Raw genomic sequence first — 21,191 nt, forward strand, 5'->3', positions numbered from 1 at the left:
TTGAGGGAAGGGGAGAGGGGGAGAGGGGGAGAGGGAAGGGAGAAGGGAAAGACTGGAGGGAGCTTGGGGGAGTGGGAGGGTGGAGATGGAGGAAGGGTGGATATAGGGCCAGAGAAGAAGATACCTACATTAAGGGATCCATTTTAGGGTTGGCAAGAGACTTGGCTCTAGAGGGGATTCCAGGTGTCCACGGGGATGTCCCCAGCTAGGTCCTTGGACAGCAGAGTAGAGGGTGCCTGAACTGTCCTTGCCCCACTATGACACTGATGATTATCTCGAATATCACCATAGAATCTTCGTCTGGCGATGGAAGGAGATAGAGACAGAGACCCTCATCAGAGCAATGGACTGAGCTCCCAAGGTCCAGTTGAAAGGTAGAAAAAGGGAGAAGATGAGCAAGAAAGTCAGGACCGTAAGGGGTTGGTCCACCCACTGAGACAGTGTGCCTGTTCTAATGGGAGCTCACCAAACCCAACTGGACCGGGTCTGAATGAGCATGTGATCAAACTGGACTCTCTGATTGTGGCTGACAATGGGGGCTGACTGAGAAGCCATTGATAAAGGCACTGGGACTTGTTTTTACAGCATGTTCTGGCTTTTTGGGACCCTAGTCTATATGGATGCACAGCACCCTAGGCCTGGATGTAGGGGAGAGGGCCTTGGACTTCCCACAGGGCAGGGTTCCCTGTTCTCTCTCAAGCAGGGAGGGAGAGGGAGGACGGGGTGTGGGGGAGCAGAAGGGGATTGGGAGGAGGGAAGGAAGTGTAAATATTTGAATGGAAAAATAAAAAATAAAAATGCAAAAAAAGAAAGACAAGGTTATACCAGACTCCTATCCAGAAACAATGGTAGAGAAAAACTACTCAATTCCTCAATGACTATGGCATCATTTGGAGGATCAGGCACACGTATGAAAGATGATTAGCCACTGTTTTAGAACAGTGTTCTGTAAATTATTGCTGGTGAAGGCTATCTCTTTTTCTGTTCAATGAGACGGGGTCTCATATAGCCCAGCCCAGCCTCAAGCTCACTATGTAGCTGATGAAGACAGGCCTTAGAGCTCTGATCCTCCTGCCTCCACTTTCCCAGGAATGTGTCACCATGCCAAGCCGAATTTGTTACATTTCCAATTCATTAGATGCTAATAATTTTGTGAAGAAATAAAGTGAACTAATAGGAATATGAAATGAATTTACATCAAATACAATTTCCAAGTTTATAAATCATGAAATTCAACAGCTGTAAGATTCCTCTATCAAGCTTCTAAAATTTCAGTTTCTTACCTTACTTCTTCAGACAGGCAACAAACAGCTCATGACCCAGCAATGTCTGCATCCTGCATTCTGAATGGCTGTTTTACAGAATGCTGTAAACATCTTACAGAAGATAATGAGCACTTTACTACTTAAATTTAGAGTTCCTTCTATTGCTGGGGCCTGTTAAGTACACTCTCATTCTCCAGTAAAAGATGAATCCACACTTTCCCTATTTATCATATTCAGCAAACCCTTTTATCTATTTGTTACTCAGAGACCAAATAATAGTTTAAATATCAAAATGATGGGCTAGAATGATGGCTCAGTGGTTAAGAGCACTTTCAACTTGCAAGAGTTGGTCTTGCAGAGGAATTCCATTTAATTTCAGCATCCACATGGTGGCTCACAATCATTTGTAACTCGAGTCTCAGGTGATCCATTGCCCTCTTCTGACCTCTGAAGCTCCACATAATGCACATACATACATGCAGACGAAACACTTATACACAAAATTAAATCAATCAAAAGTTTTTAATATAGATGATCAAAAACTTTTAAGTTTTATCGCACTTAGCATACATGTACAGAAAGGGTGAGTGAATTACTTTGGTGAAAACCAGGTACCATAGAAAGCAAGGACTTACTTTTTAAAAACAACAAAAACAAATTTTTATGAAATGTTAGTAGTGGTTAATATTTAATAAATTTTAGCACCGAAAGTCTGAAAGATAATAGATGAAAGACATTACTTCTTGGTGGATCCATACTACTGTAGAGAAAAGAAGGCAGAGAGTCTTCTGGTTGAAGTCTCAAGACTCTCAAAGAACCATGCCTTTATTCTATATTACTGGAATGCTCACTACATACCAGAAATGGGAATGAAACACAAGACACTGTCCCTGTCCTGCAGGAGCTTGTAGTCTTCTTATCTAGTTAACGTAACTCTCAATACAATGCACAAGCAAAGAACGAGCCAGGCGAGCACTACACCCCACCACTCTGCTTACACACTTCCTTAGGAGCCGAAAGCTGTGAGTGCTCGCTGGATGTGAGGGCTAGCGAATTCCAGAGCAACCTCACCCATTTCTGGCAGCTGTGTCCAAACATTAAAGGGGGTGTTACTGAATGGCTCTGGGAACTAAGTGCTCAGTCCTTAAAGTTGTCTCTTTAATCCTTATTGTAACTTTCTGAACAGGGCTGTTGTCCCCTTGATCTAAAGTCATTATAGCCCAGGTATAAGTGGATCCAAGTATCAACAACCAAAGACATAGCACTGGCAGCTAAGAACACAGAAAAGTCAGTTTCTCACTCAGGTTTGATACCCGATATAGGACACTTCATTTTTCTAATATTAAATATTTATTAGATTAAAAATGTGTTTCTGCTTATTATGAAATGTCTATAGAACGTAAACATGACACTAAACAACATACTGTCAAAACATAAATGTAGCCTTAAAACTTAAGTGAAGAACAATAAAAATGCAATCCCAAACAAGATGTCCTTGTTAACTAAACTGTCAATCAACCAACCAATTGTTGTTCTGTGGTGCCAGCTGTCGACCCCAGGGCCTTGCCTATGCTGTTGGTAGTCTATCCACTGAGCAGCTTTCCCAGTTCAGAACCATCCTTGTTAATTTACTTCCTACTTCAAAGAGCTTTTATGAATCACTACTTTCTTAACTGTTCCCAACCCTCAAAAGTCCATTTACAAAGAGATGTACTGAGCCAGGCATAGTGGCATTGAATAACTGTAATCCAGGAACTCCAAGGGTTGAAGGAGGAGAATCCCATATTCAAGGCCAACCTGGACTAAACAGGAAGACTGCCTCAAAAATAAAAACAAAATTAAAAATAATTATAAAGAAAAAAGATAAAAATAACTAAGACTTGGAATGAAATATGCATTAACTTTACTGATGGCCCAATGTAAAGTATCCATTAGCTCAGCAGTACTACACGAGCACATCATTTGTATAAGTAACAATGAAATAAACATTTCTAGGCTAAATCACCTTTAGGAAACATGGACTCTAGCCTTTGGTTTGCAGTTTTCTCTTGAATGTCAAGCAAAATAATGTTCCAGCAAATAAAAAGTATATCTAATACCTCGACTACATTACTACACAACTATGGTTTAATAGACTCTGGTAGGGCAGTCTGTGTAAAGACAAAAACATGAGCGCTGGAATCACAGCTCCTAGGCTCAGGTCTCTGCTTTTTAATGATCCGCATGACCTTGGCCAGCTGCTTGTCTGATGCCTCAGTTCTTACAGACAAGACAAAGTTAGTCTTAGCACAGGAACAAACAAAAACAAAAAAAAACCTTGTGGAAAGAAAATGTCAAAACGTTTTTACAGGAAAGGAAAGAATTAACCTTAACTAATACAGAAGAGCATTAATCCTAATTCCCATTTGTGTTTTGTATTGTCAGTGGAATATAGCATACTGCTAAACTATAAAAAAAATCAATCATAAGTCTTTTGCATGAATGTTGGGCTGTAACTGGCCACTTATGAAAATAAATCAATCATAAGTCTTTTGCATGAATGTTGGGCTGTAACTGGCCACTTATGAAAATAAGTATTATTCATATGCTTAAATAAGGTAATAAATACAAATAATCTTAAAGCAAAATAAATTCTAATTGGATTAGTTTTTCATAACACCTTCAGGTGAAAATGTCTATGTGTATGCATAAGTTTTTACTTAGCAGCGTTTTTCTTTAACTTGCAATATGAAAAATGAACAGTTTTTCATCAAAGTGAAAGCAAACCTAACTAGTAAGATGGAAGACATTCAAATGCCATTTAGCCAAAATCTCAATCTACCAAACGATTATGAGAGCAAACAGATAAATGCTATCAACTGGCTTTTACATACGGACTTCTCAAGGTTACCAGAAACATAACATGGATTATCAAATGTAGCAATAAAAGCACAAACCAAAAGCTGCCACTGATTAATTAGGTGAGGAAACTGGAGGCTGGAATGGAGATCTTAAAGAGAAAGGTCTAAAATTAGGAGTAAAAAGTAAACATAAGGGATCAGTGAGGTGGCAAAGAAGATTAAAGGTATTCGTCTCAAAGTCTGACTACAGGGCTCAGTCCCCAGGACCTTCATGGTGCAAGAAGAGAACCTCCTCACCAAGGTTGTCCTCCACTTCCACACATGCCCCATCCACAAAAAAAAAAAAAAAGAAAAGTAAACTAAATGTAAAAAAGCAAAACAAAAAGAAATATCTGCCACTTTTCAATAATCTAATACAGCTTTTTTTTATTTGTTTTGTGCTTTTTAACTTTAAAATTTTTCTGAGGGATTTACTTTTGATGGGAGTGTGTGCAAGTGAAGACCAGTGCCCCGAGGTCCACATCATCAGACCCTCTGACACCAGAGATACAGGCTCTTGAGAGATGACTGACGTTGAGTGCTGAGGATCGAGCCTGGGTCTCCTGTAGAAAGTGTGTGCTGTAACTGCTGAGCAGGCACTCACTCCAACCCTAAAACCTGCGAATTTGAAAACTTTAACCTTTTTAGTTACTCTATGAAAAAATGTCAACATTTTAGATTTTGCATATTCTCAGATTTAATTTTTTATTACATATTTGGTGTGTGTGTGTGTGTGTGTGTGTGTATGTGTGTGTGCATGTGTGTATGCAGGCAAACCTGTGTGCATATAATGGTGGAAGGCAGAGGATAACATCCTTCCATCAGGCGGGTCCTGGGACTGAACTCAGGTCATCAGGTATGGTGGCAGGCATTTTACCCACTGAACCACCTCGCCAGTCATGAGATTAATTTGTTTATTCTGACTCGATTATGAAATCTTGTTAAATAAGTTTCACTACTGACTTAACAGGAGCTTAAAAATTGGAACCACAGCTAGATGCTGGTGGTGCACACCTTTAATCCTAGCACGCAGGAGGGAGACACAGACAGATCTCCGAGTTTGAGGTCTACAGAGTGAGTTCCAGGACAGCCAGAACAGCCAGGATGGTTACATGAAGAAACTCTGTCTTGAAAAACAAAAGAAAACAGAAAATTGGAAGGACAGCTCAGAAGGTAAAGGACCTGCTGGCAAACAGGGGGACTGAATGTGATTCCCAGCACCCAGGCAGCAAGCTGACTGTGACTGTGCATGCTTGCACTGGGAAACAGAGGCAAGCTGATCCTGAAGCACACTGGCTGGCCAGCCCTTGGGTAGCAGAGGTAAGATATTAATGAATTTGAGACCAACTGAAGCTACAGAGTTGCCCAGACCAATCTTTGCTATGTACAAAGATCCTGTCTCAACAACAACACAACTTAAATGCATGGGTGGAGACATGCTCAGTGGCAGAGCATGATATACCATATAGCCAGCAGGGAACCAGGCTCTGCGGTCAGTCCCTAACTACACAGGTTCACATGTATGGGCATACACACACACACACACACTCTCTCTCTCTCTCTCTCTCTCTCTCTCTCTCTCTCTCTCATGGGGCAGCAGAAATAAAATGTTCTGAAAACAAGAAATGTTAAAATATGACAAATATATACTTTAGAAGTAAGCAAAATGTTTGTTTGTTTTGTTTTTTATTTTTTGAGCAGGGTGTCCCTATATAACAGTCCTGGCTGTCCTGGAACTCATGCTGTAGACCAGGCTGGCCTCAAACCCACAGAGATCTGTCTGCCTCTGCTTCCCAGGTGCTGGGATTAAAGGCATGTGCCATCACTGCCCGGCGCAAAGTATTTCGTATTAACCAACCACTGAACTACTGTTCAGGCAAAGTGTTCCATCTATGTGCCTACATGTTACATATTATGTGGTTTTGCGTTCATGCCTTCATATATAATTAAAGATTCTATACAATACACTGAGGCACTAATTAGAGAGCATTAATAGAAATACTTTGTTTTCCTATTCACCTGTACAACTTATAAACCCTATTAAAATCATATTTTAACATTTAATAAAATGGATTTTGTAATTCCAGCAATGAGCACTTCAAATTTTCATATCTACTGTGAAGAGAGATGTACTGCCAAAAACCTAAAATGCATATAATTTGGTTTATTCTGTTAAGAACCCTATTATGTGCAGATGTGCATAAGGGCATCAGGTCTAAAGAGTCAAGGGTAGTGAGGACTAAATGACAGCTTGCTCTTCTCCAGTGAAGCCATAAGCCTACAGCCATAATGGCTCAGAGCATAAAAGTGGGGGTACCATGTTAGAATTTGTGTAAAGTTCTTGGTAGTACAGAAATGTTTACTGGTCACCAGAAGCAAAAGAGAAAACAGTCATGATCCAAAAGCACACAGGCTAATATTGTCCTGACAGGTCATTGTAGGTTGCCTTAAATAACAGCATTGGAATGTCCTGGTAAGTTATTACAGGTTGCCTTAAATAGCACTCCCCTTACACTAACAGTTTTCAAACAGAAAGCATGACTTTTGTAAGACTCCAGACCTCCAACCTCCAGTAGGATCCTCCCCTCTTGTGCTTTTCCATTAGTAGTAGTAGGCCACCCGATCCTTCTACCTCACTGTACTGAGTACTGGGACTACAGATGCACACTATCATTCTCAGTGCCTATTATCTCAAAAGTGTCTTTTTTATCGTTGTTCTGGTCAGTCGGAGTCAACCCAAACCTACATAATGCATCTGATTGACACGGCTCTTTTTAATCTATAAAAAGTTTCCCTCTTTATCACTTTTCTTCTACTCTGCCATTTATGTTCTGAAAAATCTAGTTATTAAATAAAATTTCCCATGTTCTGGATATGGCTGATCGCTTTTGTGGTCCAGGGTAGTATTAGCGTATTTTCAAGTTTTAAAATAAGTACCAAATCTAACTACTTCTTCAGTTGGCTCATCGATTACAGTCCACACATAGCACTCCTGTGAGCTATCCTGAGAATTCTATGAGCTTTAGGGACAAAGGTACCTAACAAAGTATTCCATAAGCATGAAGGAGGCAGAATACTATAAAGTTTAACGTTAATATGGGGTAGGAAGAGAAGGAGGAAAACAGTTGTTGGGAAGGCCAGGGAGATGGATCAGTCACAAAGTGCTCGCCCAGCACACACAAACACCGGAGCTTAGATCCCCCAATGCTCAAAAAAAGCTGGGTACAGCATCGTGTGTCTATACCAGTTCTGTGGAAACAGAAACAGGATGATTCTTGGGGCTTGCTGGCCAGTCAGCCTGGCTGAACAAGCTCCAGGTACAGCAAGAGACCCTGTTTTAGAAAGTGTAGAAGACACTCAATGTGACCTTTGACCTCTACGTTTGCACATATGTATATACATAAACCCATGCAAATGTTTTGAATATATGATAACAAAATGTCTTTTTTAAAAAAATCTATCAGAGAATGCTACCAAGCAAGCTAAAAGGGTACCAAATCAATATTTTCATAAACTATCCATTTTACTTCCTTACATAATGTCACAAAAGGAGTCAAAGTAATACATGGGAGGTAGTTGGTAAGCATTAATAGGACGTCTAAGAAGAGCACATACAATGAAATTCATTTGTTTTGGCTTGGGGGGGGGACACAGACGATGTTTATTTGAAAAGTATTTTCTTCAAGTGCTTTGTGAAGCTAGGAATGGTGGCGCACCTTTTAATACCAGCACTCAGGAGGCAAAGTCAGACTACTCTGTGAGTTCAAGGCTAGCATGGTCTACACAGCCAGTTCTAGGTCAGCTAGCGTTACATAGTGAGACCTTATTAGAAAAATAATCAAAAAAGTGCTTGGCATTTTAAAACCACAGGCCTATGAAAAGGAAAACACACCACCTTTCAAGTTTCCCACTCTGCTTTAGCCCTCACATTAGGGATTGGATGAGACCTATTCATACACAGCACAGAACTGGGAGATCAAATGGGGAGGGTAACTACTCAGCCACTGCACTCCATATGCAATGCAGTGATTGCAAGTACTGATTAATATTCTTTACTATTCTTCAACAATTAAGAGAAAGCTAGATGTGACTTGGTGCCCTTTGGTTCACCTTTCAAATGCCAACTCAGATATGAAAGTGTTTTCCACGTGTGTGGTATTAGTCAATTCTTCCCCTTTGAGCTATGGTCAGCACTGGCTTCATAACTGAACCAGCTGAAGAGGTTTTTGGTTTTTTTAAAATTGATTTAACTTCATTTTATGTGCATTGGTGTGAAAGTATCAGATTCCCTGGAACTGCGGTTACAGACAGTTGTGAGCTGCCATGTGGATGCTGAGAATTGAACCTGGGTCTTCTGGAAGAGAAACCAGTGCTTTTAACTGCTGAGCCATCTCTCTAGCTCTAGTTTTTGTTGTTTTTTGATATTAACATAAAACAATCTATAGGAATGGGACTAGGGCAGAAACATTTAAAACAATTCTCAAGTTCAGTGGTTCTCAAATTTCCTAATGCCTAGATTCTTTAATTAACAGTTCCTCAAGTCTGGTGACTCCCCAATCATTTGTTACTGTTTGAATTGTAAATATCTGTGTTTTCTGACAGTCTTAGGCAACCCCTGTAAAAGGTTGTTTGACATCCCCCAGGGGTCATGACCCACAGGTTGAGAAGCACAGCTCTAGATAGTTCCACTACACATCAGAAGACATTTCTCTGGGTCAAAAGTTGTCTTTCATCTCCTTTTATCACCTTATCTTATTAGCTTCTATTGAATCTGTCTCTTTGGCTATGTCTGGAGGTTCAACTCATTATTGAGAATCACATATTACACTAGGTGAAGAAACTGTCCTCAAGAACTTTCCAGTTTGACTGGGAAAGATAAAGTGATGGAGGTACTGTAGTCATGGTCTAGAGCAGGGATATAAGGATGAAAGATCTGATTTCACTGACTAGGATGCAGGACTGAATCAGAAAAGGTATCAGAATTCCTGGAAGGGACTTATCTAGACTGCAGTTTTGAACTGGCATTTTAAACATTTTAAATATAGTGTGATGGATTAAAGACTAAAACTATAATTTGGAAGTATTTGGTATAGGCTGGGAGTGCAGCTCAGCTGAGAGAATGCACGAGAGGCCTTGAGTTCCATCCACAGCATCACACACACCCTCACACATGGGTGTGGTTGAGAAGGCCTTTAATCTCAGCACTTGGGAGGTGGGGCCCGGAGACCAGGGGTTCAGGCCCATCCTTGACCACATGGAAAGTTTAAGGCCAGGCTGAGCTACATGAGATCCTGTCACAAAATAAAAAATAAGCAAACAAACAAAAAAATTGTCATAGGAGGAAATTATTACCTTTTATTCCAACTTTTAACTTTAACATAGTGTAAGGTTCAGCAAGTAGTGGAAAGTCAGAAATTAACACATAAAACTGCCATGAAAGACAAAAGGCCTAGTGAAGGACTAGCGAATGCTAGAACTGTAAGCTTTACCAAGGAGATCTTGTCTCAAGATTTTAAAAACAAACAAAACTGAGGAACTAAAACTGTTCTGGCTTCCGGAACACTTAAGGTCAGGAGGAGCAGTATTTCCTGAGGCCGGAAATGGCAAGTCACTCTCGCTTTCACAAGTCGGTGGCCAAGGCCATGTTTTCAACTAGAGTAGAACAGGAGTCTTCAGAATTCTTAAGGGAATTTAAAAAAAAAAAAAACTAGAAAAATCACACTGGTCAGGATGTGGCATAAAACGAAGTGGCAGTTCTCGAACTTCATTCTTGAGTCTGGAAAGGATACCTAACCTCCTTTGCATCACCCCTTCCCATGAAACCCAGTGAAAACTTCTAACATAAGCCAGCCTGGGAAGTTCAAGGTCAAGTCTGGGAAGCAGTCTATACGAGCAGAAGTGGTTCCTTTATGTCCTGACTACGAAAGCCCAGTAAAATACACAGAAGAGTTTGTCTAAGGCTCAGCAGTGAAGTGATGGAATCAGGCACCAAATGCCTCTTTGCCAAGTTCCACTCAACAGAATAGCATCTCCTGGAGTGAACTTGGCTACTTTAAACACTCTATAAAAACACAAATTTAAAACTATGGCGCACAGCTAAGTGTCTGGAAGAAGCCACTAAGACATAAGCAGTTAGACCTTGCAACCTGACTTAAAAGCTGACTGAAAGAGTCAAAGTCTCAAAGCTGTCTAAAAAGCACATTAAATGGTACAGTTTAGGATTCTCTGTATTGTAAGCTATTTAATTGTTATTTGTCTTCAACCAAAACTAGTCACTGTAGTTATAAGACAGAAATGAGGAAATCAAAATATGCATTTCCTTGCCTTCTTGTCAGACACCTTCCCAAACGCCAAATGACTACTGCAGTGACCTGCTCTGGTCACTATTATTCCCAGGCTCCTAAGCATCACAGAGAAGAGGGCCTTAATTCCTGGTGATTATTATGAAACGGAGCAGGTAGTTACCCTGCATGAACAACCCAGGGGTGAAACACGCTGTCGTCCGGGTTCTTACCTTCAGTAACATCCTGGGGGTTGGAAATCCGGTCACTGGAAGGATCTAGGGCCACAGTTGCCAGAGAAGTAGTGGCGCCAGACAGTTCACTCATAGGCTCACTACGGCTTGTTTCTGGCACACTTTCTCGGGAGCTAAATCTTACTCGGGAACTAGATCGCGAGCTGAGGTCCGGGCTGGTATCTGACAAACCTGGAATGTCATCAATCTTTGTCGGTGTCACCATGAACCGAACTGAAGATATCTTGGCGGTGGCTTCTGGTGGATGCATTTTCCCCCCCTTTCGACAAAGAAAAAACAAAAAGCTCACAAAAACTCTTCCTCCTACACTAGCTACTTTTGATTGCAAAAATAGAAAACTTGAAAGAAAAAAAAACCTTAATTACCTTGATTTACATCCCACAAAGGCCCAATTAAGAATCCTTCCACTTAGAATTCAAGCCAACTGTTTTATAAAGTGCACAACCAGTAACTGAAAAATAATTTTTGGAAAACAAAATGAGAACAAAACGATGCTAATCTTGTGTAACTTGGTTCCTTCAGGATCCTAGCTATCTCCCCTGGTCCAGGGCTGAGGGCTCCACGCCACGATTTCACAGCAGCTGGTTTCGGCCTCCCTCTGCTCAACCCCCGGGTCCTGATGAGGTAGTTAGTCCTTTATCTGCTGAGTATCCCACGGTTCTAGCTGAGGAAAGAGCATGCAGGCCCACCCTTATCAGGAGACTATAGATAGCGTGGGTCAGATTGCAAAAAGATGTGCACCGGCCACCTGTTGTGTATCAGGTGAATAGCCCACAGGTCTGGCTGGGAGGAGGTGTGTGTTGAGCCACTCGATGTTTTTGAGGTCGACAATCCACTTGGGTCTGGTGGGAGAGATGCACATGCATAACGGGAAAAATACACCCCACACTATAGGACGGAGAGAAAGAGGACAGCAACGAGAGGATACCGGGGCAGAGTGAATTTCTGTCTTCCAGAGATTTCGTCCTCCTGACAGAGATGCTGGAGGTGGTGGCTAGCGGTTCAGGGCAGCTCCGACGGCAGCTCCGGGTCGTGGCAGGTCGTCGCGAGTCCCTCGAGCCCACGACCACTCGCCGCGTTTGCGCGGCGTCTGACACAGGACGCGTTTTCCCCCGGGCTGGTGCGGGTGGCCTCTCGCCGGTTTTCCTTGGGTCTCAGCCGAGAAGACGGTCACGCAGGCTGGTCCCGGCGAGGAAGGAGGAGGTCGGTCGCAGGTGCGGGATCCCGCGCCAGCTGATGCGGGTGCGCGCGCAGCTGTTGTTTACTAGCCGTTAACTGTCTCGGAGCCGCGGCGCGCAGGAGGCCCCCTCCCAGGCAGACGCCCAAGGCCGTTACGTGATCTCGCCGCCCCCAGCCCCGAGCGCCGCGGGCTGTGCCCGCGCCGCCGCAGCCCTCCCCTTCCCGCCCCGCTCGTTCCTCATTCGAGGTTAACCGTCCGGAGATGTATAGAGAGCAGCAGGAGGGCGGCGCCGTCCCGCGGGCACCACAGCCCCGCCCGGAGTCTGCAGAGCCAAGGCAGCGTGCAGCGCGCCTTCGCCGGCCCGCAGCTCTCACGTAGAGCACGACGGGAACTGTAGTTCGCTTACCCCCCCCCCCCCCCCCCCCGGGCCTGAACGTGTGTGGTGGGATGCTTTTTTTCACCTATGCTGCAGGGAATCTGGATGCAGTTCAGAGGCAGTCAGTACCCATTTATCCCGGGACCGCAAAGGTCATCTTTATTTAGAATGTCTCTGGAATCCTTAACTTTTTGGCACCAAATCCCCCACTACCAGTTAGATGGGACCCTCAGTTTAAAATTTCAGATTATCTTTTCTGAAACACCTGTATCTTCATCTTCAGTGTTGTAGGCTACTTTCCCGCTTCTTGCTCCTGTCCCTTTGAAAATCACAAGCCAGGCTTGAACTTCCATTAAGGAGAACTATATAGAGATGGGGAAGACATTTAGGTATCTGTTCTACTCCATTTCTAGTGTCTGACCTACTTTACTGTCAACCAGATGTTTAGTGTTTAGTGCATTGAGGTATTTTTTTTTAATCAATATGCAGAAACTAGCTAGAGCCTTGCCCGGGTCCTTGATTCCTGTTAGGTGCAAATAATTAAATCGGCATGTTTAATAATGGATCAGGGGTTAGAGAGACCACTCAGCCGTTAAGAGCATTTACTACTCTTGCAGAAGACCCTGGTTCGGCTCCCAGTTCTCACATGATGTGGCTCATAACTGCCTGTAACTCTAGTTCCAAGGAATCTGACTTCTGAAGACAAGACAAAGAAGTGGTGCACTTAGACACGTATAAAAGATTTTATATTAAAAGAAATAAAATCATGGATCAGAACCGTTTTAATTCTTCAGTCTAGAAAACCCCCTTAATCAAATAACAATTCCCGGTCTAGCCAGGTGGTGGAGTCACACACCTTTAATCAAAGCACTTGGGAGTCATGAGGCAGGAAAACCTCCTCTGTGAGTTTGAGGTCAGCCTGGTCTACAAAACAAGTTCCAGGGCAGGCTCCACAGAAAAACTGTCTTGAAAAACCAAACCAAACCAAAGGCCTGCTAATAAAATGAAATTACCATTAAAATATAAAACTGTATTAGCTTTATAAAATTTGGCATATCCAAAGTCCTAGAATTCTATCTTCATCAGTGGGGGCTAGAGGTAGGGTTAAAAACTTTTAATTTTTTTTTAAAAAAACACACTTATTTTGGGGGGCATACATACATATGTACGTGAGTTCTTCTACATATGGCCCAGGGACTGAACCCAGATCTACAGGCGTGGCACGATGCACCTTTATTTACCAAAGCTCTTTTTATCTTTGGAGACAGTGTGAGACCAGGGTTCATGTAGCACTGGCTACACGTAGGCTGTTCTCAAACTCTCTATATAGCACCTCCCAAGTGCTGGAATTATCACCACACCTGATCTTCTGTATGTCTTTGTGAATGTTAGAAAACCACTCTACCTAATGTTACATACAACCTGTTTCCTGATAAAAGGATCAGCTGTATAGCCCAAGCTTGTGTGGAACTCACAGGGATCCTCAAACCTCTATGCTAGTACAAGCCTGAGCCAGCACACCCAACTTGGAATTCTTTACATAGCCTATAGCTCTTGATTCAAACTTACAGTGGTTTTTGAAGAAAAGAAATCCATCTCCTCAGGGATCTACTTTCTTTTTAAATTTAAGCTCATTGGTGTTTTACCAGCATGTAGGTTTGTGTCAGCATGTCAGAAGCCTTGGAGCCATTTCTCCAGACCCCTGGGGAGCTACTTTCTAAGGCAGGCTTGCTATTCAAACTTCACAGGCCTTACAAAGGCATGCTGGCATTTCTGCTCTGTCCTAAGCAGTCTTTTTTGCATCTCCTTATATATGCACCACTCACACTTGCAGCTCTTCTTCCTGCAAACACTGATACTCGAGCTCCCTAAATGTACATCTCAGATGTTAATATCCAGGGGATCTTTTCAGTCCTTGCTAGATTCATGACAGTTTCCTTTTCTCTTATAGTTTAGTCTTTTACTATGGTCTGCACAGCGGGTGGCATAGAATGCTAACAATGCTTATCTCCCATACTTCCCCCAAGGACAGACGTGTGTCCAATACTGGAAAAAACATAACAAAACAGGAAGACACACCTCCTACCAGATTTCACAGACTTGGTGGTTAAAAAACTTCCAGGGGCTGGGCATGGTGGGGCAGGCCAGTAAGGCACAGCTTAGAAGGCAGAGGCAGGCAGAGAGGCATGTGTGAGTTCAAGGCCAGCCTTGTCTACAAACTGCAATCCAGGGCAGCCAGTGCCACACAAAGAACAAAAACAAGAAGGAAGAAAAAGGAAGGAAAGGAAGGAGGGAAAAAACTTCCAGGGTTGGGCACAGGATTGATTAGAGTCCTGGCCTAGCATACAAATTTTGGGTTCATAATACACACCTGTTATCTCAGAACTCAAAATGCAGTGGTGGAGGCTGGAGACAGGGGTTCTTCCAGAAGACCTGAGTTCTATCCCAGCAGCCACATAAAGCCTATCACTGTCTAACTCTAGTTCCAGGGAATCTGACACCCTCTTCTGGCTTGGTGGGTACCAACACATACATGCATAGACACATACACGTAAAATACTCATATACTCATACACACACATATAGATTTAAAATATATTATATATATATTTTTAAACCTAAACAGCAAATTTAGGTAACTTTTGGGTCTAGAGCACTTGATGTTCTTGCGGAGGATCCAGGTTCAAGTTCAGGCACCTACATGGTGGCTCACAAACATCCCATGACTCCAGTTCTAGGGGTTCTCTTTTGTTCTCTGAAGGTCCCAGGTATGTATGTGGTGTACATACACACACAAAGGAAAACAACCCACTGTGAGGATCAAAAGTTGTAAGTCATCCTGAACTGCAGGATCTTTTTTGAGACTCACTCAGAATAAAAAGACTGTCTCAAAAACAAAATCTAATACAATAAGCAAACCCAAAACAAAACATTCCATAACTGTTCATTCTCCCAGCCGTTTGCAGAGTTTTTAAAAAATATTTATTTATTTATTATGTATACAATATTCTGTCCCTGTGTATGCCTGCTGGCCAGAAGAGGGCACCAGACCTCATTACAGATGGTTGTGAGCCACCATGTGGTTGCTGGGAATTGAACTCAGGACCTTTGGAAGAGCAGGCAATGCTCTTAACTGCTGAGCCATCTTTCCAGTCCGCATTTGCAGAGATGTTAACATTTATCTTTAGTAGGATATGAGTCCTTCTTTAAAATGTCTCAATAGTAAAAACTGTGTTCATGAATAAGCTAAGAAATAAAATTACTTTAAAGAAAAAAGAAAAACAACTACACACACACACAAATATATATATTTGGTTTTAGCAGACCTATTCGTTACTTGAAAGTTACCTGTCTGCTGTTAAGGTAGATACATCAAATAACTTTTTTTTTCTTTCAACACCAACAGTCAAGAGCAATCCTGAACTTTTCTACCTATGTGACTACTCAGCAAGAATGCAGAATAGTCTCCCGAAAGTTTAAAAACTGGCACTGGGGCTGGAGAGATTGCTAAGCAGAGGACCCAGGTTCTGTTCTCAGCACCCACATGGCCACTGACAACCATCCCTAACTCCACTTTCTGGGGATCCATTGCCCTGTCTCTGTGGGAACCAGAAACAAATGTGGCACACATACACACACACAGGTAAAACACATGGATTGGGTCCTGTAGACCTCCAATCCAATCCAATGAAACTTAACCCTACTGACAATCAGGACATGACTGTCACATGAGGATATAACTTATACAGTTGGACTTTTCCTTGCTTATCATGGTGGAACTGATGTTTTAGGTTAATTTCTAGTTGAGACTGCTGACAATCTTTTACCCCAATAGTCATAAAAAAATTAGTGGCAGTAAGCATAAATCCATTCAGATCCAATGTCACAATCCAGGAAGGAGAGGCCGGTAGCTGGTTAACTTAACAAGAAAAAGAAGAAGCCAATTAGCATTTCTTAAATGCCTGAATATAATATTTTACTCCACCATCATTCTAATACAAAATAATATAATTAATAATCACAAGCCAGGTGGGGTGGTGGTGGCACACGCCTTTAATCCCAGCACTCGGGGACAGAGGCAGGCAGATCTCTGTGAGTTCAGGGCCAGCCTGGTCTACAGAGCAAGTTCCGGGACAGGCTCCAAAGCTTCACAGAGAAACCCTGTCTCGAAAAACAAAAACAAAACAAAACCCACTTAGGTTAGCCAATTGTGGTGTCATTAAGTCTTTGATCTCAATACTAAGGAGGCAGAAGCAGGTGGATTCGGGTCAGCCTAGACTACAGAGCAACTTGCAGGACAGTCAAAGCTACACAGAGAAACACAGTCTTGAAAAAACAAAATCAGCTGGGCGGTGGTGGGGCATGCCTTCAAACCCAGCCCTCAGGAGGCAGAGGCACGCAGATCTGGTTCACAAGATCTAGTTCCAGGACAGGCTCTAAAACTACAGTGAAACCCTGTCTCAAAAAACCAAAAAAAAAAAAAAAAATCAAACCAAAACAATAAAAATCACTTAGGTTGCTGGTATAGTGACACATAACTTTAATCCCAGCACTTGGGAGACAGAAGCAAGCCGATCTCTCTGAGTTCAAGGCTATCTATGAACTGGGAGGGGGTGGTACACACAATAAATAAATAAATAAATAAATAATGCTGTTTCCATGGCAGTGGCTGGAGTCCTAAAACTCTATTCCATACACACACAACACGAGATTAAAAAAACAACAAAAATCTTTTCTTGAAGCTCTCATACCTCTTCAAAATTAAGATCTGTGGGGGCACTGCACATAGCTTCTGGCTGCCAAAGAGAATATAAAATGTAGGAGTATTATATGAAAGTTAACTAGAGACAAAAAGAGTGTGGGTATATTTCCAGGATAGTCCACTTATGACAGCTGAACAAACACTGTATAATTAAGAAGCTTCACCTTCACACTCTTAAAAATGAGAAAAACGGAGGACTAAACACCATGAGTGCCTTTACTCTTTACAGAACGAAGGGGAAACGGTAACAGTTCCCTAGCTTCACAAGTCAGTCTTTTGGTCTTGGAGGAATTCAGACATTAAAGAGGCCACAATTTACTTCAGGGACTAGAGCTATGCTTTCAGTGAATGCTGACCCTTGTAGGTGTCTCTCTCACTCTTTCATGGCGAAGCACTACTATTTAAGATGTTTCTCAAGTGGTCCTGTACTGCCAACGGTACGACCCTCCCCCCATGTTTTCCTCTAACCACACACAAAGTGAACTTTCAAGTCATTCTATCTTTAATAACCTGGCATTAGTTCAAAGCATAAAAAACAAAGTTAAGATTGTTCCTTTTACGGGAGATGCCCATGACGATAGACTCAATCTCGTGGTGAGATAGGACTCCAAACAGTACGGGAAGGCGTCCCTGCTCACGGATTGATGCATTTGGTTGCTGATAATTGGCCCGGGGGTGGGCAGCAGATGAAATTAACGAACTCTCAGAGAACAGGACGCGGTTGCTGGGTCATGAGCACCTTGAAGCGTTTCTTGATGGTGATTCGGTGTCTTGAGTATTTGTCGTCAGGGGAGAACCGAGCAGGATGGGCAGAGCAAGTCTGTTGTCCCATAGGGTCAAATTTCTGCTCAAGGAAAAGAGAAAATGATCTCGATATACGAGTGGTGTGATATCAAAGGGACAACGAGAAAATGGGAAACATGAAGGGAGGAGACGCGATGTTCAGATCAAGAAGCCGTGCACAGCCCGAATCTACCACGTTTCGGCCCCGACGTGGCTCCAAGCACCGGGATGCGGAGGCCGGTTCCACCGCTCCTCCCACCTAAACTTCTCTTCCTCCCACTTTAGCGCTGTTTCCTCCCCTTACCTTTAACGTATAGACGCGATCTCCCTGTTCGTTGAGGTAATACTGGAGAAACATGATTGCACTTCAGCCAGCAGGAAGACGCCAAACCGTCTGGAGTCAGTCGCCTTTGCCAGGAGTGCGGCTCCTCAAACGTGCTTGCCAACTTCCTTCTAGTTTCGCCGGATGTCTCTATAAGGCATGCCGGGAAATGTAGTCCATTTCTTCACTCATATAGAGGCGACCAGAAGGGGGCATAGGAGAGCAGGATTTGGCCTTGAACTCCAGCTAGCTACAATCTTGCAAAGTTATTAAGATCCGTGGAAGTGTCCACTGTGTGCCAGACACGGCCAGACGTTAGGAGGTGGGGATGAGTGTGGGTTAAATGTTGATGCATCCAGTCCTATCTTTAATATCAAATCGCACACTCATTTCAAAGGTACTACTTTTGTAGTTTTTGGAGAAACAAGGGCTCCAGGATTCTCTACCTTCTATATCCTAGGAAAGAAGTAAGATCTTTTTCCAAGCCCCACTTTTACATCCGGTTTCCCGCCCTATTTCAAAGTATTGGCGGTAAAGAGTGCATGATGGGTATGCGATATTATGCAAAGTGAAAAGAACGTAAAGGTTTTCTTATGAAATCGGCGAATTTTGTTTTAGAGATCGAACCAAGATTCAAACTCAGGATTTGACCACAAATTCAGCTCTTTCTTATATAGTGAGTAGCGAATAATAGCACAATTAGGTATCCTTGGAGTATTTCCAGTTTTTTAAAAGGATGAAAAGCCTTAGGTGGGTGGTGGCAGCGCACGCCTTTAATCCCAGAGCTCGGGAGGCAGAGACAGGCGGACCTTCATGTCTTCAAAGTGAGTTCCAGGAAAGGCTTCAAGCCCCATCTCCAAAAAACCAAAAGATAAAAGAAAAAAAGATAAAATAGTGCAAAGTCTAGTAAGAGTCTAGTTTTAAAAAAAAAATAAAACCAAGATATTGCAAATGATCTTTTTTTTTAAAGTGAAAGTGATTTTATTTATTTATTTATTTATTTATTTTTTAAAGATGGTTGTGAACCACCATGTGGCTGCTGGGAATTGAACTCACGAACTTTGGAAGAGCAGGCAGTGCTCTTAACCACTGAGCCATCTCTCCTGCCCCTGCAAATGATCTTTATAGCACTATTTATAGTAACAGAAATATTGTAACATTAAATTTTTTTCCAGAAAAACCTTACATTTTTTTTAAAAGTAATGGATATAATTGGTTTGCTTTCTGTTGCATAAGATAAATTTAAAAAGCCAGGGAGTTTAACACGTTCTTATAATCCTAGAAGTTTAGAGGCTTAGGCAGAAGGACCTCCACAACCAGTAGGTTCAAAGCCTACCTTTGCAATTTTCTGAGCAGCTTTAAACTGAGAAACAAAAAACCAAAGTGTGTGTGTGTGTGTGTGTGTGTGTGTGTGTGTACACATGTATGCTCACATGAGACTTTGCCAGGTATATTGTGTGTTGTGTGTGTGTGTACATGTGTAGTCTCACATGCGAGTTTGCCAGGGGCAGGAATGTACTAGAAACAATATTGGCCTCTTCTGGCTTGGAGAACTTAGTTGCCGGGAAATAAGTAGGAAGAGTGATTGCTGCTATATATTTTATTTTATATAGCCTGGACCTTTTGCTTGTTTTGTGTGGTTTTTGTTGTTGTCAACCATTACACACACACTGAATTTTAGTTGTTTTCACCCTCCTGTACCTATTTTTTATCCCCATTTCTTTTCCTCTCCAAACTTTTATTAGTGTGACTTTTTAGTGTAGATGGATATTTCTTTCCTACCCGGACCCTCAACTGTTCAATCCCAAAGAAACACACAGAGGCTTATATTAATTATAAACTATTTGGCCTATTAGCTCAGGATGATTATTAACTAGCTCTTAGAACTTAAATTAACCCATAATTCTTGTCTATGTTTAGGCAGGTGTCTTGGTACCTTTTCTCAGTAAGGCATTCTAATCTTGCTTCCTCTGTGTCTGGCTGGTGACTGACTCTGCATTTTATCTTCCCAGAATTCACTTAGTCTGGTTGCCTTACCTATACTTCCTACCTTGCTACATATTTTAGCCATGCTAATATATTAATTTAATAACTTTTTAAAGTTTATTCATTTTATTTCATTTGTGTTGGTATTTTGCCTACATGCATGTGTCTGTGTGAGGATGCCAGATCTTGGAGTTAACACTTGTGAGCTGCCATGTAGGTGCTGGGAATTGAACCTGAGTCCTCTGGAAGAGCAGTCAGTGCTTTTAACCACTGAGCCATCTCCCCAGCCCTTTAATTTAATAACTTTAAAAGGTAATTTAATGAAAAAACTTTGTGGTAATTTTAAGACAGGGATTGTGGCACTCAACAGGCCAAGGCAAGACGATCTAAGGTTTGAGTTTAGGCTACACAGCCAGACTCTGTCTCAAAAAACTGAAAAGGGATTAGAGAGATGACTCGGTGGCTAAGACTGCTTGAGGACCCGTTCTTGCAGAGGACCCAGATTCGGGTCTCAGTACCCACATGACAACTCACAACTGACTGCAACTCTCCAGTTCCAGAGGTTCTGACTCCCTCTTCTGGATTCTGGCAGCACCAGGCATGCACTTAGCTGCAAGTCATACATCCAGACAAATATCATACACATAAAATAAAACTACACAAGCCCTTTTAAAACTATTAAAGGTTATATCTTTTTTTTCTTAAAGGGACAGGTTTTTAATCTCAGTACTCAGGAGGTAGAGGCAGGCAGATCTCTGTTGAGTTCCTAGCCATCTAGGGTTACCTAGCTTACCCAGTCTGGAAAATAAATGAATAAATAAATAGATAGATGATAGATAGATAGATCAAATAATAAATATTTTTTTTTAATTTAGGAAGGTTTTTCAGCAAATGAAAAAGTCTGTGGCTTCCATGAATTGCAGAGCTGTTGGGACTGGACTGTTTGGGGATTATAGCGAGAACGTCTTCTTCATATAGTTAGTTCCACTTGTAGTCCAAACTCTTCTCAACCTCCTGCCTCAGCCTCCCGAGTCCTAGGATTACAAGTGTGTGGCAGCTTTTCAAGAAGGCAGCCCTCACGCCGGTTGAACACCCTGGGTTAG

General features: G+C 42.2%; 2 protein-coding genes across 5 annotated transcripts in view; both read right to left on the minus strand.

Moving 5' to 3' along the window:
* Slc12a6 (solute carrier family 12 member 6) overlaps positions 1-12,018 on the minus strand; it is a 92,997-nt gene extending 80,979 nt beyond the window's left edge. The window contains exons 1-3 of one of the 4 annotated variants that reach the window (XM_087911315.1): positions 11,608-12,018; positions 11,045-11,130; positions 10,659-10,938 (exon numbers count right to left, since the gene is read on the minus strand). In XM_087911315.1, the coding sequence (XP_087767441.1) occupies positions 10,659-10,929 (271 nt within the window). In that variant the 5' untranslated portion in view covers positions 10,930-10,938; positions 11,045-11,130; positions 11,608-12,018. Of the gene's footprint in view, positions 1-10,658 lie in introns of all 4 variants that reach the window. The other 3 variants (XM_087911314.1, XM_087911313.1, XM_087911316.1) reach the window with 3 other exon arrangements.
* A 5,463-nt stretch (positions 12,019-17,481) lies between these two features.
* Nop10 (NOP10 ribonucleoprotein) lies at positions 17,482-18,244 on the minus strand. The gene is made up of 2 exons (XM_087911323.1): positions 18,085-18,244; positions 17,482-17,841 (listed from the first exon to the last, which is right to left on the minus strand). Exons 1-2 carry the CDS (start codon positions 18,136-18,138, stop codon positions 17,701-17,703), a joined length of 195 nt encoding a protein of 64 aa, XP_087767449.1. The 5' UTR covers positions 18,139-18,244; the 3' UTR covers positions 17,482-17,700.
* Positions 18,245-21,191: the final 2,947 nt, after the last annotated feature.

This window comes from Myodes glareolus, chromosome 10 (assembly GCF_982192425.1).
Source record: "Myodes glareolus chromosome 10, mMyoGla1.1, whole genome shotgun sequence".
Taxonomy (NCBI): Eukaryota; Metazoa; Chordata; class Mammalia; order Rodentia; family Cricetidae; genus Myodes; species Myodes glareolus.

Excerpts from the sequence above, each read along its gene's own strand:
- Nop10 (XM_087911323.1), bottom strand. The coding sequence starts at position 18,138 with ATGTTTCTCCAGTATTACCTCAACGAACAGGGAGATCGCGTCTATACG. Across the intron at positions 17,842-18,084 it reads ATCGCGTCTATACGTTAAAG|AAATTTGACCCTATGGGACA; the intron begins GTAAGGGGAGGA and ends TTCCTTGAGCAG.